The 27,874-nt window shown below is 43.4% G+C and overlaps 2 protein-coding genes across 6 annotated transcripts in view; one reads left to right on the forward strand and one right to left on the reverse strand.

The window, feature by feature from the left end:
* Positions 1 to 18,333, reverse strand: part of FOCAD (focadhesin) — a 137,815-nt gene extending 119,482 nt beyond the window's left edge. For 3 of the 5 annotated variants that reach the window (XM_075739233.1, XM_075739232.1, XM_075739229.1), the window contains exons 1-5: positions 18,220 to 18,333; positions 10,254 to 10,363; positions 9,728 to 9,812; positions 5,071 to 5,145; positions 3,394 to 3,548 (exon numbers count right to left, since the gene is read on the reverse strand). In XM_075739233.1, coding sequence (XP_075595348.1) covers positions 3,394 to 3,548; positions 5,071 to 5,145; positions 9,728 to 9,784 — 287 coding nt within the window. In that variant the 5' untranslated portion in view covers positions 9,785 to 9,812; positions 10,254 to 10,363; positions 18,220 to 18,333. Of the gene's footprint in view, positions 1 to 3,393; positions 3,549 to 5,070; positions 5,146 to 9,727; positions 9,813 to 10,253; positions 10,364 to 10,991; positions 11,182 to 18,219 lie in introns of those variants that run through there. The other 2 variants (XM_075739230.1, XM_075739231.1) reach the window with 2 other exon arrangements.
* A 104-nt stretch (positions 18,334 to 18,437) lies between these two features.
* MLLT3 (MLLT3 super elongation complex subunit) overlaps positions 18,438 to 27,874 on the forward strand; it is a 155,019-nt gene continuing 145,582 nt past the window's right edge. The window contains exons 1-2 of the mRNA XM_075739244.1: positions 18,438 to 18,813; positions 25,594 to 25,669. Of these exons, the coding sequence (XP_075595359.1) occupies positions 25,643 to 25,669 (27 nt within the window). The 5' untranslated portion in view covers positions 18,438 to 18,813; positions 25,594 to 25,642. The remainder of the gene's footprint in view (positions 18,814 to 25,593; positions 25,670 to 27,874) is intronic.

The following is a 27,874-nucleotide window of genomic DNA, read 5'->3' on the forward strand; positions in this document are numbered from 1 at the left end:
ATAAAATAAATACCTACCTATTTTATCTCTCCCCTCCTATGTTGTTTAATTTACCATTCAAGAAAATTCAAGAAACAATAGTATTTCTGGAATTTTGGTAGGATTTCCCTTATTCTCCTGGAGACACAAATGAAATTAATGAAGTCCACCACAAGGGGGAAAAACCCTCTGTGACCATGCAGTAAAGTGCTCAAGAATTCCAGAACTTATTACTGCTTCACTGAGATTACAATGAAAGCTTTCAAAATTTTGCTCTCCTCTTCATAATTAAGTGCTTTCCACACCTTTCCAACCTGTCCACACCTTTCCAACCAGATCTGCCAGATTCAACCCACTCTCCTTCTAAAGAAAATAGCCTGGATTCTATAGTGAAACAAGGTGAAAATGTAGAAGCAACAGAAAAAGTCACAGTTGATTCTTTGACTTTTCATCTAGAACATGCTATAAAACTGCATCATCATTCCCTAAAAATCTATCAAATAGTTTACTATTCACATTAATAAACCATAATTACTCCTCACTTTATTCCCATAATGAGCAGGAAGAACTAACCCAATATACAATTATAAAAGATCATCATCACCTGACAAAAAGTTACTTCTATCACACAGGGCAAGCTAAGGGAGAAAAAAGAGAACTGGGTGCTGGGGGTGTGTGTGGGGGGGTGTGTGTGTTTTTCTTTTGTTATTGTTCCCTCTTCTTTCCTTCCCAGAAGGAAAAAATCTGAGAAATCTATTTTATCTGTAATTCCACTTCTCCATCAGCAAATGGAAAACTGCAGGAACTCCTCACATGGAGAGCTGGAAATAAGGAATTATGCAGAATTTATGTAACCCTCTCATAGGACAAATCATCATCCTCATTTAACACATGAAGAAACTGAGATACACTAATATTAACTGTTTGGCAAAGAATGCAGTATGCTCCACAAATCTTCCTAAATTACCAATGGATACATGTACTTTTAGACTTTTAAGCTGTATCAAAAAGTCTGAACAAATTTAAGCAATTTCTATCAAAGAACAGGGAGATTTTACATGAACACAGTTAAAAGACAGGAATTTACACACAGGAGCACAACAATGTGTAGTAACAACATGTAATCACAAAGAAATATAATGACTTTATATTTACAAACACTTTACTGAAGATTCAAAAATTGCAAAGGCAAAGGATTATATGATTATAAAATGATAACCTAAAAAATGCTCACCTCATTTATAAAAGAAAATGGGAACAGACAGACAAATACCACTTTGAACTGCTAGACCTTTACTATACTTATCACCACCCGCAGAGAGACTCTTTTCTGTAACCTGGTATGACACACCAGGGAACATCTAGAGATTCCCACAGTGGATCCCCTCACCACTAGAATAGTTTTCTATTCCAGATACAAACAAAGTAAGATAATCTCTCTTCTCTGCCTTTCATACTTTTGCCAACAGCGCTGGAAAACACTGACCCAGATCAAAACTGACAGAATATGCTTCTGTGTTCTTTCTTTCTTCCAAAACCGGAACAGTTGTAAGATGCACCTGTAATCTTTAAAATGACTGGCTGTCATGATACCTGACTCTCAAACATTGAAATGTGACTGTACAAGAAAACGTGAGGTTTGACAGAACTCTGCTGCAAAGCAATCATCAGGAAGGCATGTAGCAGGCTTCCAAATCCCAATACAGTCAATGTAGCACACAGAAGAGGAAGGACAGCCTTTTGAAAGGGTACATGGGACAGAGGAAGAACAACAGCCTTTTAGATACTCCATGGCTAGAGTCAGTTAAATGGGAATTTGCCAGCATATTCCCCAGCTTCAACTGGGTAACTATGCAGGGAGGGGAAAAACAAACCGTAAAACACTCAGTAAGAAAGAGGTGTCCCCGTTGTGAAACTCCCATATTGCTGATCCTAATTCCCAGGCAGGAGGTGGGGGTAGAATGGCTGCTTTAGGCTTCGCACTCAGCTTAAACTCTTGGGGCATCAGAGGAAACTAAACACTGGGTCTAAGAGACAGTTACGGTACAATGATGCACCACAGCGGTAAGAATAGATTCCCATTTGTATAATGAGCAGATCGTGTGAACCATATAACAAGTCAATTCAAACACTGGATGTTCACCTCTGACAAAGCTGTATGTCTTTCCTAGCGTGCAGAATTTGATGCACCTGACAAAAAAAATCCTAAGCCCCTGCTAAATTCATCCTAACAGAAGGAAGAAAAGCAAGAATGCAACATAAGTAGTCTTTGCCAATAAAACATTCACCTAACTCCACTCAGCACTAGAAAGGTGCTCAGCAGTTGCAAGTGCCTTCCTGCTGGCTGCCACTGGTTACTAACTTCATATTTACTTTATTTTAGAGACACTGTGCACACAGCAGTGCAAAGACACAGAGCAAACCTAGATGAAAATTTGGCAGGGAACAGGATGACAAACAGCAGGCTACAATTCTAAGAGTCAAGGAAAAAAGTATCAGCACTGAAATGAACGAATCTGAAATTGTCGGTTTAATCAGCTCCTGAGGCTACAGACATTTTAAACCCACAGACTTCTGTGGTTAGGCTATATAAACCCTGCTTTGCAATCCACAGTGGATGTGGTTTGAATAGTGGCAGCTTGGGGAGGGTGTGGGGGTGGAAAGAAGCCAAAAATACATAAAAGGTTCCTGGGTAATTTGCCAGCTCTTACTACAGCAATCAGTTATATGCATTGGTTTCACACATGAAAAAAATCTAAGAATTGTGTAGAAATGGGGCAGATCCAAGCCTTTTCAATACATAACTCTGATTTTGCTTTTAAGGTTAACTCAATCCTAAATACCGTATTTTAGACTTTTTATGTTCTGAAGTACTAAATTGTATGAACACTTAATTTCCTTATAAACTGCTGATATTGTAACAAACCTTTAACTGAATAGGAATTTCACATTTCTTAGTTTGCAAGCCACAGCTGATGAAACTTTCCCTCCACCTCACCCCATAAGACTTAGGTTCTCATAGTCTAAGCACAGGTACTTTCACTTCTTTGTTAACAATGCAGATTTTTCCCTTAACCACAAACTGAACTAGTAGAATTTTGTCATTTGGAGGACAGTGGTTTGCAGACATTATTCATATTATAAAAATATATTTACAAAACCTTTCCTAGGGATCCATAATCACCTATTGTAAACTCAGCATAGAATCAGCATCATCACAGCAAGGTCCTAGCTGTAAACAAGCAAGTCACAAGGAGAGAAACAATCTTTCCTAAAATACCTGATTTCTTAAGCATTTCTCTAGTTCGCTCAAACCTAAACTCACCTTTGGCTCAGACTCACCATGAAAAACCTCAGCCTGAAACGGATTATGTGAAGGTTAGAAGGGATGAAAAACATATCTTGAATAGCTACCTTGCTGAGGGAATTAGGTTGAGAGCTCCATGAAGAACATAGTCAAGCTCAGCATGTTTCTCTGCAACAAGTGCCACCAACCCCTCAGAGCAGGCTGTTCGCAAGGCCACATTCTCACTGCAGCACTTCTCCCAAAGCAAGTTCAGAGCAGGAGTCTGAAATCAAAAGCATGAGACACAAGTAATGAGAAGGCTGACACTGATTTCATTCATCTTAAACACACTTTTAAATAAAAACCTGCTCAACAGCTTCTCCTGAAGTCTTAGAGAGCACAAGAGAGAAAGCTGGGGTACAGATTCTACACCTAAAAGCTAGCCTTTTCCAGGACAGCTCCCACTTTCCTGCCCCCTACTGCCTAGGCCCTCAGTAGGGACAGGAGTCTCTGCGAAAAGGGTAAGGCAGACAGATTTTTCAACTGTGCCTATGCAGGTAGGCTAGCATCAATTTCACTTCCCTTAAAAACATCAAGATGTAATTGGAGACAACTCAGGAACTGCTATGTCAAGCTATGTCTACAGCAAGGTGTAGTGCAGACAGCTAGAGACAGGCATACAAAGGGCCATCTTTATTCACCATGTAAGTCCTCGGTTCTCTCCATTTGCTAGTAAGCACAAAGATTTGCCAGTATGCATCAAAACTGCCGCTTGTTTTCATGCTAAATTTGCATTCACAGGTTAGTTTGCTGACTTTGTAGCTTCCAAATGGAGAAACAAGGAATGTTTTTAAACAACTGAACACTGCAACATGCTTGTGAATAAAAAGGGAGCCTGTAATGTCTAAGTAGCATAATCTTTTGCTCCTAAGCATTTTAGCAGGTGTAGCTGTATTTCAGTTTAATACCTTCATGGGGCAGCAAATGGGAAGAGTCAGTTTGTAACTCAAAACTGAATGTCATCTGGGTACGTGATTATGATCAGGACTATTGGAGGAGCTTCTGTTAGAGAAACTACACACCTCCAATATTCCCTTATATCAAAACTCAGCACTTTTCAGGTTTGGGTTTGCTAGTTTGGGATAGGTTGGTTTGGGTTTTTTTAAGACTTCAGATTGGAAGGGAAAATTCCATAAATCATTTTCTGCTCAAGTCAGCTTTTGGAGAGGAAAAACAGAAGAGCAAATCCTAATGAACACTGTGGCCCTTGCAAATGCCAGCATTTCATACGCCTCTCAGTTAACAGGACAGATCTGCATTTAAGCAAGCTTGACAACTAAAAGGCAAAGTATGCCTTTGCACCATGTTCTCTCAAAGAAATGTGAGATCTACTTAGCTAATATGAAATATAACGCCAATACAGGTATGTGAAATACCATACTTTTACATTTTTTTTATAGTGATGTACAAGACTTTCCTACTCAAGTGCCAATGTCTCACCATATGGCACTTCACTTGCAGTAAGGTAAACAAACTCATATAAAAGTCTCTTAAAGTGAGCATAGCTAGATGTCGGTATTCTGCAGAATTACAACTTCTGTCATTAAGACTTCTAATGGAAGTAAAACTGCTCTTCTGATCCCAGAGACTTACTGTTTCTACCTGTATGCCCAGACACATATTGCCAACGACCTTACTTAACTTATAGGATTTATTAAAATTACACAATGGGGAATGTGAAACAATAGAAAAATGTAAGCACATATGGATGGGAAAGGAGACAAATGTGAAAGAATGCCACAAACCTGGTCAGACGCCTGTCTGATCTTCCCTGAAGAAACATTTTCTTTCAGTACTGCTGCAATCAGATGACCCACCGCCTAAATGAGAAAAATAAATAAAAACCACACACAGATCAAGCGTTATTTTTCAGTTCTCCATTAGGAAGAATTTACACTGCTGTTGCATGCAATCATTTTATCATAATTTGAAATACCAAACTTACTAGTATGGAAGCTAAGCTATGTTTTAGGATCAGAAATCTCCATGATGTTGGCATACTACTTTTTACTGTTATCCTGAGGCAGAATAAAACCAAACTTCCACAGGGCTCCATATAGATCCAAGGGTCTCTCTATACAGAGCCTCTTGTAAGATTAGAATCAGGAATTGTAGATATTTTAATGCATCAACTGTAACAGAAATTTACAGATCCACTGCTGTACAGATCTCAGTGTACTTAACAGCACTGGTAATTATTAAATCCTTTACCATATAAGGCAGTGGAAGCAAGAGAGGAAGTGCAACACAGCAAATCTAAGCAACTTGCCCAAATTTTTGCATCACAAGTTTTGCTAAACTCTGATGACATACATGCTATCATACCTTAAGCACTTTACATATCCCTTCGCATACCCACTGCCACAAATGTTTCATTTACTTCACACAAGGTATTTGAATTAACAGTATTCCTCATAAAACTTTTCTGTGGTAGAGATCGTGAACAAGATTTAAATTTTCAACATTGTCCAAAAAAATGCTTCAGTTGTAAACCATTAAGTCTTTAGAACCAAAGAACAGCATATGTTTGTTCATTTGAAGTTTAAGATTAAGGATCGCATTCTATTTTGATAGACGGAATGTCTGATTTCCTCAAATTGCCTTTAAAAAATCTAAATGTGGACTGAGATACTGAAATTCTCTCAAAGGCTTCAGGGTATTGAGGGCTTTTGTTCTCCGACTCATCTCTAATGCCTTACTCTGTCTTGTTTCATAATCATTGACGTGAATTGTGAGAGACAGAAAGACATCTTTTCATAGGAAGAGCACAAAAGTGTTTCAGATAATCAATGTACCCAGAACAGCAACTGCATCTACTCTTCTATGCATAGACTGCATTCACATCAACTTATTCCATCAAACAAATGGCTACATATTTAATCCTGAATTTAAAAGAGGAAGAAAACACGGAAGTTAGCAATGATCCTGTAGCTGAAGAGATACATTTTTAATACTGAAATGAGAGATGGTCAAAGCAAGAAAGGTATATTTTTTTGAACAGAGCCTATTAATTTCTTCCTTCCTGTCCATTAAAAATACTATGATAAACACTTTATGCACATGAGAAAGTTTCAGGTGAACGTGATCAGGAGCCAATGATCTGAAAATGAAGGTGTTTGGTCTGCTGATGACAATGGAGCTGTATACACTAATTCTTTCATGATCGGCTGTTGTGGGTTTCTGGTGAATGCACATTCCAAATTACAGTCTGATAGTAAGCCCTCTCTGCCATGTAACCCGGAAGAAGAATGATTTCAAATGGGGCCCTGAGCAACGACAAGCTTTCGAACAAATTAAACAAGAAATAGTTCATGCGGTGGCCCTTGGGCCAGTCCGGGCAGGACCAGATGTAAAAAATGTGCCGTACACCGCAGCCGGGGCCTACCTGGAGTCTCTGGCAGAAATCACCAGGGGAGACTCGAGGTCGACCCCTGGGGTTTTGGAGTCGGGGATACAGAGGATCCAAGGCCCGCTACACTCCAATGGAAAAGGAGATATTGGCAGCCTATGAAGAGGTTCGAGCTGCTTCAGAGGTGATTGGCACTGAAGCACAGCTCCTCTTGGCACCTCAACTGCCAGTGCTGGGTTGGATGTTCAAAGAGAGGGCTCCTTCTACACATCATGCAACCGATGCTACGTGGAGTAAGTGGGTTGCACTGATTACACAGCAGGCTCTAATAGGAAGCCCCAGTTGTCCAGGAATTCTGGAAGTGATCACAGACTGGCCAGAAGGGAAAGATTTCAGAATGTCACCAGAGGAGGAGGTGACACGTGCTGAAGAAGCCCCACCGTATAATAAACTAACAGAAGATGAGAAACCATATGCCCTCTTCACTGATGGGTCCTGTTGCATCGTGGGAAAGCATCGGAGGTGGAAGGCCGCTGTATGGAGTCCTACACGGCGAGTTGCAGAAGCTGCAGAAGGAGAAGATGAATCGAGCCAGTTTGCAGAGGTGAAAGCCATCCAGCTGGCTTTAGATATTGCTGAAAGAGAAAAGTGGCCAACGCTGTACCTCTGTACTGACTCATGGATGGTGGCCAATGCCCTGTGGGGGTGGTTACAGCAACTGGCAACGCAGAGGCAAACCCATCTGGGCTGCCCCATTGTGGCAAGATATTGCTGCCCGGCTAGAGAAGCTGGTTGTAAAGGTACGTCATGTAGATGCCCACGTACCCAAGAGTCGGGCCACTGAGGAACATCAGGACAACCAGCAGGTGGATCAGGCTGCCAAGATTGAAGTGGCTCAGGTGGATTTGGACTGGCAGCATAAGGGTGAATTATTTATAGCTTGGTGGGCCCATGACACCTCAGGTCATCAAGGAAGAGATGCGACATATAGATGGGCCCATGATCGAGGGGTGGACTTGACCATGGATGCGATCTCACAGGTCATCCATCAATGTGAAACATGCGCTGTAATCAAGCAAGCCAAGCTGGTAAAGCCTCTGTGGTATGGAGGACGGTGGCTGAAATATAAATATGGGGAAGCATGGCAAATTGACTACATCATGCTCCCACAAACCCGCCAAGGCAAGCATTATGTTCTTACAATGGTGGAAGTAACCACTGGATGGCTGGAAACATATCCTGTGCCCCATGCCACTGCCTGGAACACTATTCTGGGTCTTGAAAAGCAAGTCCTGTGGCGACATGGCACCCCAGAGAGAATTGAGTCAGACAACGGGACTCATTTTTGGAACAACCTCATAGACACCTGGGCCAAAGAGCATGGCATTGAGTGGGTCTATCACATCCCCTATCATGCACCAGCCTCTGGGAAAGTTGAAAGGTGCAATGGACTGCTAAAAACTACCCTGAGGGCAATGGGTGGTGGGACCCTCAAACACTGGGATACGCATTTAGCAAAGGCCACCTGGTTAGTTAACACTAGGGGATCTGCCAATCGAGCTGACCCTACCCAGTCAAAATTCCCACGCCCAGTAGAAGGGGATAAAGTTCCTGTAGCGCGCATGAAGAATAAGTTGGGTAAAATAGTTTGGGTTATCCCTGCTCTAGGCAAAGGCAAGCCCATCTGTGGGATTGCTTTTGCTCAGGGACCAGGGTGCACTTGGTGGGTGATGAGAAAGGATGGGGAAGTCTGGTGTGTACCCCAAGGGGATCTGATTTTGGGTGAAAACAGCCAACAAATTAAATTGTACGATGTTAATAGCTATACACTGTATTAATGGTATAGCCATAAGAATCACCCAAAACTAATGAAGGATGGACTTTGAAACTGAACAAAGTGCCACGATGATGGAACTAGAACTGACTTCAACTGGTGCCCAGAAACTTCGTCGAAAATCACATCTTTGACATCCAGATTGTGAGCATGGACCATACCAGATACACCGACTGTGAAAACTCCGGATGCAGCGTGCAACAATCCAGCAGCACGCACCATTGCTCCTGCTCTGAGAGACTGTAATGGTAGATGGAACCCAAAGCCATGGACTAAATGAACTCGACGGACATTTTAGAGCGATGGCCCATAGAGTAACGGAATGAGATCTGTGAAATAATCTGGGCATGATGTAGATGGTATGGAATAAGGGGTGGATAATGTCCTGGTTCTGGCAAGGATAGAGTTAATTTCACAAGGAGCCAGGACAGGTGACCCAAGCTGGCCGGGGGCTATTCCATACCATGTGATGCCATGCTCACCATAAAAGGGGGCTAGTCGGGCAGGGGCGGGTTCTTCGTGGTTCCGGGATGGGTTGAGCATCCGGTCTGAGCGTCCAGTGGGATCGGTAAATTGCTCTCTTTTATCACCCATTGTGAATATCTCTTATCAGTACTGTTGTTGATTGTTTCCCTCTCCCTTGCTGTCCCAGTAAACTGCCCTTATCCCAACCCTCGAGGCTTTGCCGTTGTTTTTTTCCCATTCTCCTCCCCATCCCGCTGGGGGGAGGGGTGAGCAAGTGGCACAAGGTGCTCAGCTGCCGGCTGGGCCTAAACCATGTCACAGACAGGACTGCAGTAGTTCATCAGCTCTCATCACACAGGAAGAAAACACACCAGTCCTAAAGACAGTTATACAAAGTATTCTCAAGTATTTGGACCCCACACATGACATCTGGTAGCTGCTGGCTTCTCTCGAGATCACAGGGTCACAAAAAAAACATTTGGCCCCACTTAAACCTTCCAATCCTGCAAAGTTTCAGATTTTCCTGCAGAGACTTTACAGTGATGAGCAATTATGTCAAATGTTTGGATTACACAGAGAGGGCAATTAGCATTTGTTTGCAACTTAAGAATACTCTACTTCTACGGTTTTCTGCCTTTGGAGAAAAAAAGGAAGCAAACAATGTCCTCCTTATCACCTTTTTACAGTCAGACAGCAGTTGGAACAAAGGTTTCCACAGACAATTCAATTTGTTTAGTGTTTTTTAAAAAATTACCTGTGACTGAATAACTGCATTAGGAAATTCAAACCGCTTCTTGATGTCATCCAACATTTTGGCTCTGTCATATGACTAACTCTCACTCTGCAAGAGATTAAAAAAATATACTTAGGAGTAGGAAAGAAAGCCTGCTCTTTACCAGAAAAAAATACAGAAGATTTATGTTGTACCTAACAGCAGATGTAATCATTAAAGCATTTTCTTCCCCCTCTGAAGTCTACCATATTGCCTTGCTTTATGGGCTTAAACCCAAGAAATGTTGAATACTCATTGGTCTTGTACAAAGAATGGGTGATCGACACTTCTTAAAACTGAAACAAACATACAGTTCCATATGGCACAGCATATACATACCTGTTGAGCATTTATCCTTGAGAGTATTTTTAAGTATATCTCATTGACTTGAAAATGGGACAGCTCAAGGGAAGTGTTCACAGTTTCTAAAACATAATTTAAAAGGCAAAATGCTCCAAAATTTTTTCAATTATGTAATGAAAAAACAGATGTAAAACAAACAAAAAACCCACCTGAGACTGTAAATGGTAATTGTAGACAAGGGCTGGAACACTTGACAAAAAAACCTTCTCTCCAAGTTAGAATATGCAGGCACCCACAAGCACACAGGAACCTAAACTGGAGAGAAATCAGTACTCAACTTACTGTGTTGCATACCAGTGAAACTGATGGCCAACAGCAAATATTCAAACATTTTAGTTCACTGTAAACACACCTCCAGTCACTTGGGACGGCTTCCTTAAAAAAATAAAAGTCCTAACACTTGCTGAAAACCTAAGTGTAATCCTCTGCAGTAAGCACTGAGAAAACATACACATGTGCAGTACTCCAATTACAAGATTTACTATTGCTGTGATGCATTGAGAAACTTGCCACTTATTTTCAAAAAGATGGAAACCCTGGAAACATGCAAATGCAGCACATGCCACAATAAATTCCATTCACCACAGGACAACTCAAAATTAACAGTTACCACCTCAACAAATGTAAATTCCTGCCAGTTAAACAGCAAAATATTCCCATATACTTGTGAATTACATTTTTGAAAGTTCAGGAGAAGAGGGAAAAAGTTAACTGCACTCCAAATTATGTCAGTATAGGTTTATGTTGTTTTAGAATAGATTTAGTTGCATTTTGAGACAATAGGTGTCCATATAATAAATGAATATACATTAAACTAGATTTGGCATCTTGCTTTTTTAAAAAAAAGAAATATGATCACTAGAGCAAACAATTGCAGACATACCTAGATCTGTTGAGCATGTCTCATAACTCCAGTGGATATAGATGCATTTAGCCTATTTGTATTCACCAACTGGTCAATGTCCCCCCCCGTACTGGGGGATCCAAAACTGGCCATGTCCATACGAGGTCTAACAAGTGCTGAGCAGAGGGGGATAAATCCCACCCTAACCTGGCTCCCCAGGCTGTGCCCTCCTCACACTGCCTGGGGCACTGTGGGCCAGGGCCCATAGCCATCTCTGCAGAACTGCTCTCCAGCCAGCCCATCCCCATCCTGTACTGTAAGAGCTGGGGCAAGACAGGGCATTTGTCACTGCTGAAATTCCTGATGTTCCCATCAGCCTGTTCCTCTAGTGTGTCTACAGGGCAGCCCTGTCAGCGGGAAAACAGCCTGCCTTTGACATAAGAACACTGCAGAAGACAGTGTCGAAAGCCTTGCTCAAGTGAAGGTAAATGACATCTACCACTCTCCCCTTGTCTACAAATCCAGTTATTTTATCCTTCAGAAAAGGCAATCAGGGAGAGTCTGGCATAATTTTTCCTTGGTAAATCCATACCCACATTTACTCTTTCAAATAAGAATCAGTGAATCAATTAGGTTGGAACAAAAATCTCCAGAGGTCATGTAGCCAAATCTTCTCATCAAAACTGGTCTGATTAGATCAGCTTGCTCTATGCCAAGGATGGAGTCTCCCTCGGCAAGCTGTTCTGATATTCAGCAACCCTCACGGTAAAAAAACCCTTTTTCCTAATACACCTAATAGAAGTTTTGATTTGTATATAATATGATTTGTATTTGTGTATATAGGCAGCTTGTGCCTGTTGTCCTATTGCTGTGCACCTCTGAGAACAATCTGGTTCCATCTTTTCTGCATCCTCCCAACAGGCAGTTGCACATGGCAATACCATCTCTCCTTTGCCTTCCCTTCTCCAAGGTGAATAGGCACAGCTCTCTCAGCCTGCCCTTGTACACTTTGTGCGCCAGACCCCTGATCATCTTGGTGATCCCTACTGGACTTGCTCCAGTGTCCTTCTTGTACTGAGGAGCCCAAATTCTGGGTGTAGTGTCTGGAGTGCTACCTCACAAAGGCGAACAATCATGGCCACAGATTGCACATTCTTACTGATACAGCCCAAGATGCAGCTGGCCCTCCTTCCTTGCTGCCACACTGTACTGCTGAGTCATGTTCAACTTGGTGTCTACTAGGACCCCACCCAGGGCATTTTTTGTAGAACTGCTTCCTCGATAGCCAGCCCCTGCCTGTATCAGTGCATGGGATTATTTCATTCCAGATTAAAGACCTTGCATCGCTCCATATTGAATTGCAAGAGGTACCTGTCAGTCCATTTCTCCAGACTGTCCAGATCCACCCGGACACCACGCTACTTACCAGTGCTTTGAATGGTTTCTGCAATTTGGCATCGGCCACAAATTTGCTGACTACACTCCATATCATCATCCAAGTCACTAAAGAAGGCACTATGCAGTGCTGAGCCCACTACTGATGCATGTGGGACAGCATTACGTGCCAGTCTGACTGATCTTGCACCACTGATAACCACTTTTGAGCCCAACCATCCAGCCAGTTTTCCACTATTACTGTCCACTTACCAAGGCCATACTTCACAATTTTATGACAGGGAGACAATGGAAGACTGTATCAAAGGTCTTGGTAAAGTATACAACATCCACTGCCTTCCTCTTGTTCACAGCACAGGTAATCTCCTTATAGAAAGCAATGAGGTTGGTCAGGCAGGCATGATGTGCCCTTGCTAAATCCATGCTGACTGCTCCTAGTCACACCCTGTTGTTCTTGCATTTAAAAATGGATTCTACAAGGATATGATCACCAACCTTACCAGGGACTGAAGGGATACTGACTGGCCTGTAGTCAACTGGATCCTCCTTCTCATGCCCAAAAATGTGATCCAAGAGGATACACTCCATGATCTTCCCACAGACTGAAATGAAGTTGACATGTTTGCTGTACTGCACACTGACCTTTTTGCCTTTTTTGAAAATGGGTCAGTATTTGCCTTTCTGCAGTCATCGCAGATCTCCACAACCTTTTGAAGACTGACAGAGAGCAACCTCACACAGGGATCAGCCAGCGCTCTCAGCACCATGAAAATGTCCTACTTTGTTCAACATTTTACTATTAATGTAACAGTGGAAGCTCCTCCTGTTGCCATTGACAGCCCTTGCAAGCTTCAATTCGCACTGAGCTTTGGCTTTTCTAACACCACCTCTGTATGCCCAAGCAATGTTTCTAAACTGCACCTCTGTAGACCACTCCTGCCTCTGCCTCCTGTATGCTGCCAATTTTGCACTGGAGCACCCTGTTTAGTCTCCCAATGCATCTACTTGATTTCTTGAGTATTGGGATGGCCTTTTCTTGCATCTAATGCTGTGCTTATAGCTCTGCCAGCTTTCCTGAGCTCTTTCAGCCTTCAAAACTACCTCTCAGGGTCACAGAATCGTAGAATCTTTAAGGTTGGAAAAGACCTCTAAGATCACCAAGTCCAACCATTGACCCTGCACCATCATGCCTACTAAACCATGTTCTGAAGTGCCACGTCTACACATTTTTTGAACACCTCCAGGGATGGTGACTCCACCACCTCTCTGGGCAGCCTGTTCCAATGCCTGACCACTCTTTCAGTGAAGAAATTTTTCCTAATACCCAATCTAAACCTCCCCTGGTGCAACTTGAGGCCGTTTCCTCTTGTCCTTTCGCTAGTTACTTGGGAGAAGAGACCAACACGCCCCTGGCTACAACCGCCTGTCAGGTAGTTGTAGAAACCAATAAGGTCTCCCCTCAGCCCTCTCTTCTCCAGGCTAAACAATCCCAGTTCCCTCAGCTGCTCCTCATAGGACTTGTGCTCTAGACCCTTCACCAGCTTCGCCGACCTTCTTTGGATGCACTCTAGCAGCTCGATGTCTTTCTTGTACTGAGGGGCCCAAAACTGAACACAGAATTCGAGGTGTGGCCTCATCAGAGCCGAGTACAGGGGCATGATCACATCCCTAGTCCTGCTGGCCACGCCATTTCTGATACAAGCCAGGATGCTGTTGGCCTTCGTGGCCACCTGGGCACACTGCTGGCTCATATTCAGCCAGCTGTCAACCAACACCCCCAGGTCCTTTTCCACCAGGCAGCTTTCCAGCCACTCTTCCCCAAGCCTGTAGTGTTGCGTGGGGTTGTTGTGACCCAAGTGCAGGACCCGGCACTTGGCCTTGCTAAACCTCACTGAGCTGGCCTTGGCCCATTGATCCAGCCTGTCCAGATCCCTGAGTAGAGCCTTCCTGCCCTCAAGCAGATCAACACTCCCACCCAACTTGGTGTCATCTGCAGACTTACTGAGGGCGCACTCAATCCCCTTGTCTGGATCATTGATAAAGATATTAAACAGAACTGGCCCCAAGACTGAGCCCTGGGGAATGCCACTTGTGACCAGCCGCCAAGTGGATTTAACTCCATTCACGACAAGTCTCTGGGCTCAGCCTTCCAGCCAGTTTTTTACCCAGCAAAGAGCACACCTGTCTAAGCCGTCCTGCCAAAGTGTCCCCTGAATAAGTCAAAATCTGCTCTCCTGAAGTTGAGGGTCCATACTCTGCTGTTGGCCTCCCTCATCCCCCTCTTTCTCAGCTCCAGACATTTACAACCAAAGGCACCAAAAGAAAATAAAATCTCACTGTAGAAGGAGACAGAAAGCTGCATCCTCAGCTGATGCGATACTTGTATAGTTTCTGATCTGAACTTTAGAACTGGGAACCAGATGAATCAAAAATAAAGATGCCACCCTGCATATTGCTGAAAAGCTTAGATGGCAATGCAATTGCAAAACATTGCAAAAAATATAGGAATCCACGGCATCCAACTCTAACGGCATTTTTTGAACAGCATGTTAAAAAGACATAGTATCAGCAACCTGACAAGCTAGCACCATCACCCTTAACTACAAAAAGAACTTCAAGCATCACAATGACATCATCATTCTACAAAGCACTTCTGTCCATACTAAAGGAGTCTGCTGAGCAGGCATGGATTTACCTACACACTTAATAATAAGCAAGAAGGGTTCTCTTTTATTAGAAATTACATAGAAGAATTAGGAGCTATAAAATATATGTAGGCTAAAACACTTAATGATCAAGTATTATGAAGAGAAAAAAAGAGAACAAAGCTAACTTCTAAGAAATTGTTTTTCCCATACGGATTTTGCACAGGTATAAAGAACAGAAAATTTTTTTATTTCAAATACATACTTAATAGAATAACTCTTGTAGCTAGGCTCTTGAATGCTGTTATTTCACATTAGTAAAATACAAACATTAAATGCTATTTTATAGTTCCCCTAATCTATGCATATGGTTTCATAATTATTCACCAGTGCAAAAATAAGTCTTTCTCCTCACTATGCATTATTGGGAACAGTTACTTTCTCTCTGCTGACTTTGCACCCCCAAAGAAACAGATCAGGGAAGATGATTACTGGCAGTGTTGTCAGAATACTATTAACATTTCACCCTTCTGAGAAGAGGTAAAAAATTCACAAATGTTTAGCAAATTTAAAAATCACCAAAAGAAAAATTTTAAGAAAGTAGTACCCAGTCAAAGGGTAATGGCTACTGTTCTTTGAAAGCTTTGAAGAAATAAGCATTCATGTAACATTCATGTTGGCATCTGGAGGTCAACTGAACTTAGAAGTTCAAGACTTCTGTCAGAAAATGGTGAGGAATTGCTAAATGCAGCCTTGAGCTGGGTAGCCTCCCCTTGATGCTATTTATTCATTTATATCCCAATTCTCAAAACATCATTTCCAGTCTTCCCAATAGCAAATAACCTCCATGGAAACATCATACAATTATTAGTGTGCTCAGAGTGATGATAAAATGAGACAGAGCATGAACATGTTTAGGAGAAGCACAGCTGCTGCTGGTAGTAACTAGTAACTGCAGAGCCAGAAGATAGTCAAAATCATTGCAGAAAATTCCAAGTATGATTCATAAAATGGAACCTCAGCACTACCTAAATCTGGAGCTAGTAAAGAAAAAAACAACCAAACAATAAAACAAACCCTTTTCTTAACCTACTGTCTTGCTTTTTGGCACTGAAGATGTCGAAGCTATCAAGATTAGGTCAAGATTTAGACACTATGAAATGAAAGAAATAAAACAAAAGGTGAGGTTCCTCCCCGTCCCCTTCTTCAGTTTAGGTACCTACTTTAATTTGGAGATCATGTTAATTTAAGAAAAAAAAAATCTTAACAACAGCTTTGTCACCTTGAGAAACCATGGTTACTACCCACTCTTGCCAGTATGCCAAGCCCCTTTTATAAATGGGTATAAGCATCACCATTTTTTGCAGTCCTTTTCTTCCCAGGAATTGCACAATTTCCACACAACAATCCCAAGAACTGGAAAAGCATCAGCACAATAGCACTTCCTATTTTTCATTGTCTTTTACCACAAAAAAAAGAAGGGCCAGGCCTATGAGAACTGGTGAGGGTCTCCACAGCTGTGGTGGGTTGACCTTGGCTAGACACCAGGTGCCCACCAAAGCCTCTCTCTATCACTCCCCTCCTCACCTAAGCAGGGGAGAGAAAATACAACAAAAGGCTTGTGGGGAAATAAACTCAGATCTTAAAAACAACTTCCCCCCTTTCCCACGTCTTCCTGGGCTCAACTTCACTCCTGATTTTCTCTACCTCCTCCCCTCCCAGTGGCACAGGAGAACAGGGAATGGGGGTTATGGTCAGTTCATCACACATTGTCTCTGCTGCTCCTTCCTCCTCAGGGGGAGGACTCCTCACACTGTTCCCCTGCTCCAGCATGGGGTCCCTCCCACAGGAAATCGTCCTCCACAAACTTCTCCAAAGTGAGTCCTTCCCACGGGCTGCAGTTCTTCACAAACCTGCTCCAGCATGAGTCCCTTCCATGGGGTGCAGTCCTTCAGGAACAGACTGCTCCAGCGTGGGTCCCCCACAGGGTCACAAGTCCTGCCAGCAAACCCACTCCAGCGCAGGCTTCTCTTTCCATGAGGTCACAGCCTCCTTTGGGTGCCTCCACCTGCTCCAGCATGGTGGAGGCACCCATGGTCCTCCATGGGCTGCAAGTGGAATCTCTGCTCCACCACGAACCTCCATGGGCTGCAGGGGGACAGCCTGCCTCACCGTGGTCTTCTGCACAGGCTGCAGGGGAATATCTCGGCTCTGGCACCCTGGAGCATGTCCTTCCCCTCCTTCACTGACCGCGGTGTCTGCAGAGTTGTTCCTCTCACATATTCTCACTCTTCTCTCTGGCTCCTGTTGCACAGTAGGGTTTTTTTCCCCCCTCTTATGTTATCCCAGAGGTGTTACTACCATCACTGATGGGCTCGGCTTTGGCCAACAGCAGGTTTGTCTTGGAGCCAGATGACATTGGCTCTGTTGGACACAGGGGAAGTTTCTAGCAGCTTCTTGCAGAAGCAAGCCCTGTAGCCCCCTCCACTAACAAAACGTAAACCCAAGACAGCATCCTAATGATAAGAAAGACAAACATTGCTAACGGAACTGAACCAGAAAGGTGGTGTCATGGCATTGCACCTTCAGACCTGGTCCATGCCAGTTTACCAGAAGTAGCTACAATAAAGTAAGCTACGGTAAATTACACAAAGTGATCGCTGGGAGCACCGAGATCACATTTCCTATGTTTGTTGCCTTTTGCTCATTGTTAAGAACTCTTGATTCAAAACAGTGTTCCTATCGAAACAGCAGAGTGAGAATACATGCAAACACTCCCACTGCTTATGTGTCACGTGCACAGCACTCCACAAATCCTCAAAATAACCAGGTTTAAATGAAAAAAAAAAAAAAAAGAAAGAAAAACTGAGAACTGAGTAAAGGCAGCAGTCGCTGTTACTTCGCTCCTGGCCTGACGCCATTCCGGTGCCCTCTGCCGCGGTTACATACCCCGCAGGCCGCCCGTTCCGCTGCGCGTACGGTGCGTCCCGGCCCAGCACGGCCAGATTCCGGCAACCCCCCTAAGAGCGTCCCCGGGGGAGGTGCGGCCCCCCCACCGCCCAGCGGCGGCTCGGTCCCCGCGCCTGCCCAGCACGGCGGTACCCCAGCGCCCGCCCCGCGGCCCTGCACTCTCCGCCTCGGCGCTAGCGGCGTCCCCGGCGCCAGGCCTGCCCACGCGGCCAGCACAGCCGCCTACCCGCCGCGCCGCTCTGCGCCCCTCACCTCACCTCGCCGAGCGACCGGCCGGGTCCAGCGGCGCGTCCCACCCGCGCCCCAGTGGAAAACGTACGCTGCCGCCAGCCTCAGCCTCGGCCACCCCCGGCGGCGAACGCGCCTGCGCGCCGAATGGCGCATGCGCACCGACTGCGGGCGGCTATGGCGGGTCTGGGGGCTGGCGGACCTGCGGGTGGGCGGGCACCGCGACTGAGGGAAAGTCAGCCGGTAACTGCCTGGTTCTGCCTGTCGTGGTGTAAATCCGTCGGGTTTTTTAAACGGTGCCATTACGGCAAGACGGGTCTGAGCCATCAAGATGCTTTTCCGCGATGTGTCGGTGTACGCGCGCCGTGAGGGCTGCATGGCTCCTCGCTGCCCAGGCCCTCTGAGCCGAGCCGGGGCTGCCGGCCGTTCCTCGGCCGCGGGGTTTGGCCGGGTTTCATGTGCTTGTGCGCCCGGGCGCCTGGGGCCAGGCTTTTGTGCAGGCTGCCGGGCTTGAATTAGTCGTCTGGTGCTGGCAAGGCTCAGACTCTTCCTTACAGCCAGACTGAAATGCAGACCTAAATCCAAAGACTTAAACAGGAGCAATATAACTTGTGTTGGAAAGGGTAAGGTAATTCATTCAAGGAATTTGTTTGAAAAGGGCTAGGTTATTCTGTAATGTGGTGGGTACTGTGAGTTGGTTTGAACTGAAAGTGAAATGCTGACAAATGTGAAACGGAAGTAAATGTAGGCAGGTCCATCTAGTTGGGGTTTTTTTAAACTGTTTCTTAGTTTTAAAACACTAGGGAATTGCTTGGTTCTAGGTGCACAAACTAAAGGCATAGGCAGTGTATGGCATCCAACGGGTCCTGGACCTGCTTCCATTGAATTGATGGGAAAGCACACACTGACTCTTCAAGAGCCAGAAAAAGCACAAAAGTGACCTGGAGAACAGAACTCTGTTCTCAAGTTGCCTAGACACGTACATGCAAAGTGAAGATCAGTCAGATCCCTTAGATAATGTGGACAGCTTGTTTTCGCCACGTGACTTCTGCACAGTAACTTTTTGCGAATGGCACATACAAGTATTTGTGATGTGGCTTTCGGTGCAGTACAGTGAGCCCAGGATGGGCTCACAAGCGTGCTAGCTGCTGGAGCTGCAGTATCCCAAGATCAGCTAAAAGGACCTGGAGGACCTTTCACAGTCATGTATTTCAGTCTATCTCTAGGTGACTGTAAGGAATGGCATGAATCAAAATGCAGCATTCAGTCTCCTCTTCCCATTCCATTCTTTCTGCTTCGTCTAAGAGCATCTCGCTGTCGACAGGTTGGTTTGTTATTGGCATGCTATGTGATACTTTGGGTCTCATGTTCTCCATTTAGTTCTTGAGACACAGTAGGACATGCATATGCACTGCTGTGTGGTGTGGCTTGGGCCTGATTTATGCTGCTTGGTACCCTGTTCTGTCAGTAACCTAAGTGACAGCTAGACTTAAAACCTGTTGAATTCTTCTGTGGAATCACTGAATCTTAAATATGTTTAAAAATCTTTGATGGTGTTTTATAAATAAGTATAGATGATTATATATTTGAATAGTTAGGAAGTCTGTATAATTTATTATTAAGTCAGGTTACAGAAATAAAAACTGAGTGGACAGGGGAGAGCGTGTGCAGTAAACCAGGTAATAATTTTGGCCATTGCTAGTTTTACTTTGAAACAGGCAAAAAAGTACTTTTAGTGAACTTGATTGTCTTTAGGGTTTTGAGGTCTTCACATGCTGACCATATTAAGGGAGGACAGGGCATTTGTTGTGGGAATTTTGGTGTGGGTTTCCCCCATCACAATAAGTTTGACTCGGTGGAGGAGTTGCACAGCTGAGCATTTTCCCAGTCGCAGAGGGTGTGAGTGGGGTGCCTGCCTTCTGTACCATGGAGTGGGGGGTGAGATGTCAGAGAGAGGTGGTGTGGGGCTCTTTCTGGATATCAGTAAGAAATGCCAATGAACAAATGGCTTAATAAAATAGCTGATAGAACAGAAAGAGGAATGTAGATAGCAAATAAATCTTATGTCCCTTCAGATAGTGGGAATCCTGCATTCATGCAGCATTGGACGGACACTGGATGGATTTTCCCATGGCAGACTGCGCTGATCTCATATGTGAAGAGAGTTTCCTCCTTTTTTGGCTGTTCGAGCTGCTATACAATTTTCTTACAAGAAAACAACTCTATTCATAACGGATGTTTGCATGAGAACTTCATGCAGCACTTTAGATAAGGGCAACACCACGCAAGTAATGTAATTGCCAGTAGCGGTGGGAGCTGCCTGCACGCCTCTCAGTTCCAATGCACTGGCTGAGTTTGTTTTCTGCCAAGGGACTCGTGCAGCATAACACAGACCTTAAGTCCACGCTGGACACACAGCGCAGCCCAGCACAGTCCTGCAGCTGCTCAGGTTAGCTCTGATGTGGGTTTCTGACTCCTCAACGTACAATGGTCTCCTGGTCAGGATCAATTCATTCTGCTCCTTGATCTATGTACATGTTACCTTTCCCAAAGATACCGTAAATTACAAATTACATTAATAACATACAGGCTTCTCTGGCCCAAAGTGTAAGGCCCAATAGAGCAGGCGTGGCCTGTTCAAGATCACTGACTACTAGGATACCATGTCTTCTGCAAGCCTCCCAATACAGCTTGTCTGGTCACTGCCTCATATACTGCTCAGGCAGAGAATGAGTCAGTCCCAGCTGCCACCACATCGACTCTTGCAGTAGGTAGACATGGAGAGTGTGGATGCATTTGGTAAGCTTCTTTGTTGTTCTGTTTCCCTTTTTTCCCCCACCTTGATAGAGACTATTTTTGTTTATCGCCACATAGCCTTTTAGCCAACCAGCTTTTCTTTTTGAAGCTGCCTTGTTGCAGAGGTTGCCTATACAGGTGAAGTGTGTTGCAGTAACACGTTATATCAAGGAAACTTTTTTAGCCATGTGTCAGCTCCATGTTACTCCCAAGAGAGGAGACCCCTGGTCTCTGAGTATAGTCCTAAGTCTGCTATTGCCCAAATGAACATTAGCCAAAAATAGCTTTCAATTAGATGAAAATTACAATGAGATCTCTTGAGGGGAAAGGAGCATATAGCCTTTCGAAATAGTTTGATGCTGACAGTTCTGACCCTGTTTATACTGTGGGGCATTTTGCTTTGAGAAGCACCTCGCCATAGTAGTTTCATGCTTGGCATCAGATTATCAGGGATATCACATCCATTCTCTGGATTAATTGACTCTGGTGCCTAATTCCCAGCGCTGTTTCAAAACCCTGAGCTTCATGCAGGTCATCTAAGCACATTGATGCATGAGGGCATTGAGTGTACATAACCCAAACACTCTCACAAAGGACTTTTGATAGCTCCAGAGACTCGGTCTTGGCTTGAGACAAAAGGAATCCATCTCAACTGTATGGAACCATTTAGTGTCCTATGGTCATGGTCTCAGTCTGGTTTAATACTGCTTTTTCCTATGCCCACATCTCAGAAGCAGGAAGAAAGCAGATCTCTCTTAATGGACATGCTTAAATTCACAGTTTCTTTTGACTGCCTTACAACTTACAAGTCTTCTGGAGCCTGGCTGTGAAACTGAGATATATTTTCTGTAGTTCCCTGAAATAGTGTCCCCAGCTTACAAGGTCTTCCATTAAAGTAAAAGAAATACTTGGTAGTTATGAAGGCAGCATCAGTGCCAAAGTCATAATTGGGTTTGATTCAAAGCAGTTAATACCAGTTGCAGATTATGCTGCAAAATCTGCTTTCACTAGTCAAATTTGAAAGAAATTTGACACCTCTGGGAGGTGTCTCCAACATAATTTCCTTCTGGTCTTAATGTGGCCTCTCTGTTATACAGAAAACAATAAAAATAGAATTTGTTTAGCTTGGATTAGGCTGCCAAGTAGGCTTACCACCCTCCAGTTCCTGCAACAAGAGTTTTTGCAAAGGTCAGTAAATCCATGAAAACTGCCCTGTTAACTGGCCTATGAATTCTTTTCTAGGAGAGAAACTAGACAGCAGTCCTTGGCTCAAGTTAATACTTTTTCTAGGACATTCTGAGTTGTTTTATCAGGGGACAGTCATCCCATGAGGGGTGATAACGCTGGTAATGCTCCCCAGGAACTGCCAGAAGGTTCTCTTGGCAGCTTTGGTAATGTACCCTGAGGTCTCCCAGTGAAGGTTGTTATCCAAATGAAAATCAGATGGTAACAGCACTGATACTGGCCTAATCTGCATATCTCATTTCTTATGTGGAGTTTTATCCAAGCCAGAAAGCAATTCTATGTTTAAAAATGAAGGAAAGGAATAAGGAAAGTCACACTTGAGAATATATTGCAGAAATCAATAGCAGCAAAGCTTGCCTCTATTAAAATTTATTTATTTTCAATCTCCTAAGCTTGATAATAAAATACAGGTTTAGCAAATGGGCCTCGTCAGCTGTGTCTTTAGCCTTTATTACTAAAATTAAGGCTTATTTAAAACACATTAAACTTTTAGATGCAGCCGCTTTTACTGCAAGCAGTAGTTGGCTATGAAAGGCCATCACTCACATACACACAGAGCTTCCGTGAACTTCAACAAAAGTTCAATGCAAGGGTAGAATTGAGCAGAGTCCCTGATTTGTATCCTCAAAGCCTGTTGAGATTAATGGAATTGAAATTGCTTAACACTTGGCAGGGAGTGCTCTGCAGCTCACAAGATTAGGCTTGAAATGCCCTACTGAACCTTATCCTGCAGCAGTTCATAGATAAAAACTCCCTTTGTACTAGTGCAAGCAAGGCTGCCCCAGTAGCTAGGCTGCCTGTAACAGTACAGCACTTACTCTGCTGAAGAGTGGTATCGAACGTTTGAGACACATCCCTGGCAAAGACTAATTTCTGTCACTGTTGGAGCATTTCTGTTTCCCATTGGTTGTAGTGAGTGGCAGAGAGCACCAAGACACTGAGATATTAAACCCTAAATATGTCAATTTTGTCTCAAAAAAAGAAATAAAACCCAAATTGCCTTTTCTTGTTTGTTATTTTACCTGATTTAGAGCTCTCTTGGCTTAACCTATGTGAATTAAAGTACACACACTTGTGATTTTTATTTTTAGTTTAGATATGCCTATAAAGTGAATGCCAAATGACATTATTTCATCCCTTCCTTTTGGTTAGTTGCTCCAACAAAACCTTATAAGCCCTCAAGGTAGTTACGCGTAAGAGCATATTTCATGGTCTTGTGGGCAGAGAAGTGGTATTTCTTAGTTTACAATTCCCCTTTCATACTCACTGGGTTTGTTTTTTTCCATCCATCCTGTCATTGTTTGGTCTTACTTGGGAGCTGACTGAAAATGACCATCTACACCTGAGCTACTAATACGGAGTTTTTTCTAGGATTTACTATTTTAAAGTTCCATTTGTTGTAACTGAAATGAAATAACTGGTTGTACTACAAGTGAAGGCTCCTTAGGAACATTAGCACATTTTATGTTGGGCTTGCTACGTTTCCAGACATATGATGCCTCCTACATCCCTGAATGAAGTGCTCTTTTACTTCTGGTTTTGTTAAGGGTTGCTGTAAGGTGCTGCTGCATTGACGAAGGGCTTGACTGGTCAGGCAGAGCTAGAGCCAGTAGCGTACTTCCTGCTGGTGGACTTCAGACCATTAATGAAGCGAGTCAGGGGCAAAATTCAGATCAAGTACATTTCTTTGTAGATTTCAGTAGAAGTAATTAAGTAGCTGTGTTGTATGTTACCATAATTATTATTTTACACTAAGGAAATAGTGCTAAATGTTTGGCTGAGGGTTCCTCCAATGTATATTCAGACTGAATGACAAGACAGAGAAACTAGCCTTTCAATGCAGACACTTTGCATGTGGTGTAAAATGGCTTTGGATTTGTCAGCTTTGTTATATTTGACACTTTGGCTCATGGACACAAGTGGCTGGATGGGAAGTGGTGGGAGGCAGCAGCTTGTTTATCTTGTGTTTTCCAGCCTTCTCCAGTTGTGGGGTGTCTTGTGGCTGGGCCATGTGCTCACCCATCCTGTCCTGCAACGACAGCCTATCTCCCTTTAGTAGATGCTGAGATGTTCTGCAAAACATAGTTCTGTGTCACTCACTGCATGCAGACCCTCACCTTTCGTGTTGCAATTAGGGTCTCCCACACCTGCGGCTCCTTTAGTTAACAACAGGAGAAAGAAGTTTCTATTTTGCCCAGACTGATCTAAATAAAAAAAAAACCAAACCAAAACCCACAAAAAACAACAGACAAAGCTCAAACCATTTTGCAATGACTGTATGTAAATTGAAAAGAATATTCAGATATCTAGTGTTACATAGTACCTATTTGCTAGATGACCAGCAGTGTATCTGTGACTAAGTTTACAGTAAGAAAGAAAAAAATCAAAACCCCTTGGAATCTGACCCTGAGGTCCTGACTACTGTTACCTGGATGGAGCTGAGGGTATTTTGCAGTTCAGAGAGAACAGCTAAATCAGTTGAAAGAAGGCTCAACGTACAACCAGGGAGCAGCTAGCGCAGAGTCCCACAGCACCTGGACAAGAAGAGCTGAAGAAGCTGGTGAGGTGGCCAGGGTCAGCAGTCCCTGTGGTTTTAGTGTGCTTGGGTATTAAGTCATTTATCTAAGCAGTCCCCTGGTGTTTATACCTTTGCTGATTTGTTACTCTGATTTTGGTTTCAAGCACATAAAAATGAAAATTGCAAGCAGATTTGGATTGTTGGGGCATGATTGTAGCTAAAATAAAGAGATCCCAGGAAGCTTTTAATATTGTGCAAGTTCACTGTAAATATTTCCTTTCTGCATTTTGAGATCCATTATTCTTGAAAAACTCTCATTTGCTTCCAGCTTTCATGTCTGTAAAGCTCTCATCGGCTTCAGAAGCCCACAGTGAAGCATTTGGTCCCAAAGCAATGTACTTGTCACCTTGTAGGCCACACTTTAAATATCCTAATACTGAATTGTTTTTTGAACCAAACTTGCACAGGTCATCTTGCTATTACTTTCAATAAATGTCTTTAAGTAGTTGTTCAAACTTGCTGATTAATAATTGCATAAAGCTGTCAAACTGATCTTCATCTGCTGCAAAAAAGGTACTACTGAAGTCTGTGGAAAATCTGTATTTTTTTCTGTAATCTTAGAAATGCATTTGTGTGTTGTGTCGTGAGAACTACTGTCTATGATCTGACAGAAAAGAGCTGGAACTCTTCCCATGTATTATTTTCTGTTCATATTGGGTCCCTCCAATATGTGGGATCAAAAGCAGAGTTATGGTTCATAGCTAGGATGGGGAAGTAATATTTAATGCTAAATTTCAGAGCAATGTTCAGATACTAATTCCAGTATTTTCATCCTATTTCACAGGTAGAAAACTCAAAGAAAGGAAAGAAAAAGATTTGCCCATTGCTTCACAATGAAACTACAGCAAGATAAAGTGAAGGTCAGAATTTTGGGTTAGTTCCACATATGCTTGATCCTGCCTGTGTGCAGGGGGTTATAGTAGATGATCTGAGGCTCTTTCTATCCCTTCATTTCTATGATTCTATGATTAGCAGCATTTTCCTTTTGGAATATTTGGATATGAGGAGGGTACGGAAATGTGTGTATTTTTCACCAGGACATCATGTGTATACTCAACATAATTTTCTCTGAAACTCACATTCAAAATCAAAAAATTGTCTTTGCTCCAATCCGTACTTTTGCACTTACTGTGTGACTAAGATGGAGTAGGCAGACTTGCAACTATACTGAGAGTTCCTAGTACAATTTCAGGAAAGGAGAGCACTGACTGGGTGATTCCCACTGACAACAAGAATTTTTAAGGTTGAATGGATATTCTTTCATATTTTTCTGAACTATGGAAATAATTTCCAACTCTGCTTGCTATTGTCTAGACTGTATTCCATTAGCATGGTTTAGTTGTGTGTTGGATTTGTGTGGCAAGGTTTTGGTAGCGGGGGGGGCTACAGGGGTGGCTTCTGTGAGAAGCTGCTAGAAGCTTCCCCTGTGTCTGATAGAGCCAATGCCAGCCGGCTCCAAGACAGACCCGCCGCTGGCCAAGGCCAAGCCAATCAGTGCCTCTGTGATAACATATTTAAGAAAGAGAAAAACAGCGCTTTTGCAGCCAAAGAGAGGAGTGAGAAGATGTAAGAAACTCTGCAGACACCAAGGTCAGTGCAGAAGGAGGGGCAGGAGGTGCTCCAGGCATCAGAGCAGAGATCCCCCTGCAGCCCGTGGTGAAGACCATGGTGAAGCAGACTGTCCCCCTGCAGCCCATGGAGGAAGGATGAGGAGGTGTAGAGATCCCACCTGCAGCCCATGGAGGACCCCACGCCGGAGCAGGTGGAGGCACCTGAAGGAGGCTGTGGCCCCGTGGGAAGCCCGCGCTGGAGCAAGCTCCTGGCAGGACCTGTGGACCTGTGGAGAGAGGAGCCCACGCCAGAGCAGGTTTGCTGGCAGGACTTGTGACCCTGTGGGGGACCCATGCTGGAGCAGTTTGCTCCTGAAGGTCTGCACTCCGTGGGAGGGAGTTCGTGAAGGAACCCACCACATGAACATCCTGTGCCTATATTAATGTGCCAGAAACTGATTATCCATTGCATTGCACTGCCAGGCTCAAAGGTTTGTGATCTGCAGCATGATGCCTAGTTGGCAATCAGTCACCAGTGGTGTACACCAGGGGCTGACACTAGGATCAGTACTAACATCTTCAACAGTGATTCAGATAACCTCAGTTACAGTCTCAAGGAGGATTTCTTGGATTAGATTTTAAGAAATAACATTTAATGTCTTTCTAGAGAGCAAGAATTCTACTTAGAAGTAAGAATAGATGTTTCATATGTGTACTTACTCCAACATAAAGTTATAATCTCACTGGTGTTTTCATAACCCTGGGATGATCAATGTAACAAGATAACATGTCTTCCAGATCAATTAATAATTATGAAAAGTCTTTCTTTGAATATCAGAAGCCAAGCGGGAAATTAAAACTCAGTAAGTGACTTTCAAAAACATATTACATCTTTAAACTGTCAAGTGTTTTGAATATATTTTTGCAAGTCCTTGAGGCCACATCCCTGTCTACTTTTATATTTCCATCTGTTTATGAAGCCCTCTAATGCTGTTATTTTGAAATTATATTTCATATTACGGCAACACCTTAATCAGTAATGATCTTCTAGATTCTGCATTCAAAATAAAAGATTGCCAGCTGCAGCAAAGAAAGCCATGAGACTGGGGTACGAGTGACTTCAAAACAATGAACTGCATTCTACTTTCACTTACTTACACAGTACAGCACAACAAAACCAGAGGAGGATTCAAGGAATGCAGTTAAGGATGTGATTTAGATTGTTTTATGCCTCAGCTCCTCCTTCAAAACATAGAAGTGCCTATTTTAAAAAAATATTTTTTTTCTACTTTAGCACATTTCAGGCTCCGTGAGATTAAAATTACCGTTCTCATGATCCACTTGCCTAAATGCCTGGTAGTCACCTGGGAACCTTCAGTTCTTGGACAGCTCATCTCAGAGTAATATGCCTTTACAATTCCACCAATTGCAACTGAACAGGTATGTCAGAGAGGAGGACTGTATTGTGTCTGCTAGTGTAGGCATTTCAATTATCAAAGTCATGCTCTGTGATTT

This window comes from Balearica regulorum, chromosome Z (assembly GCF_011004875.1).
Source record: "Balearica regulorum gibbericeps isolate bBalReg1 chromosome Z, bBalReg1.pri, whole genome shotgun sequence".
NCBI lineage: Eukaryota > Metazoa > Chordata > Aves > Gruiformes > Gruidae > Balearica > Balearica regulorum.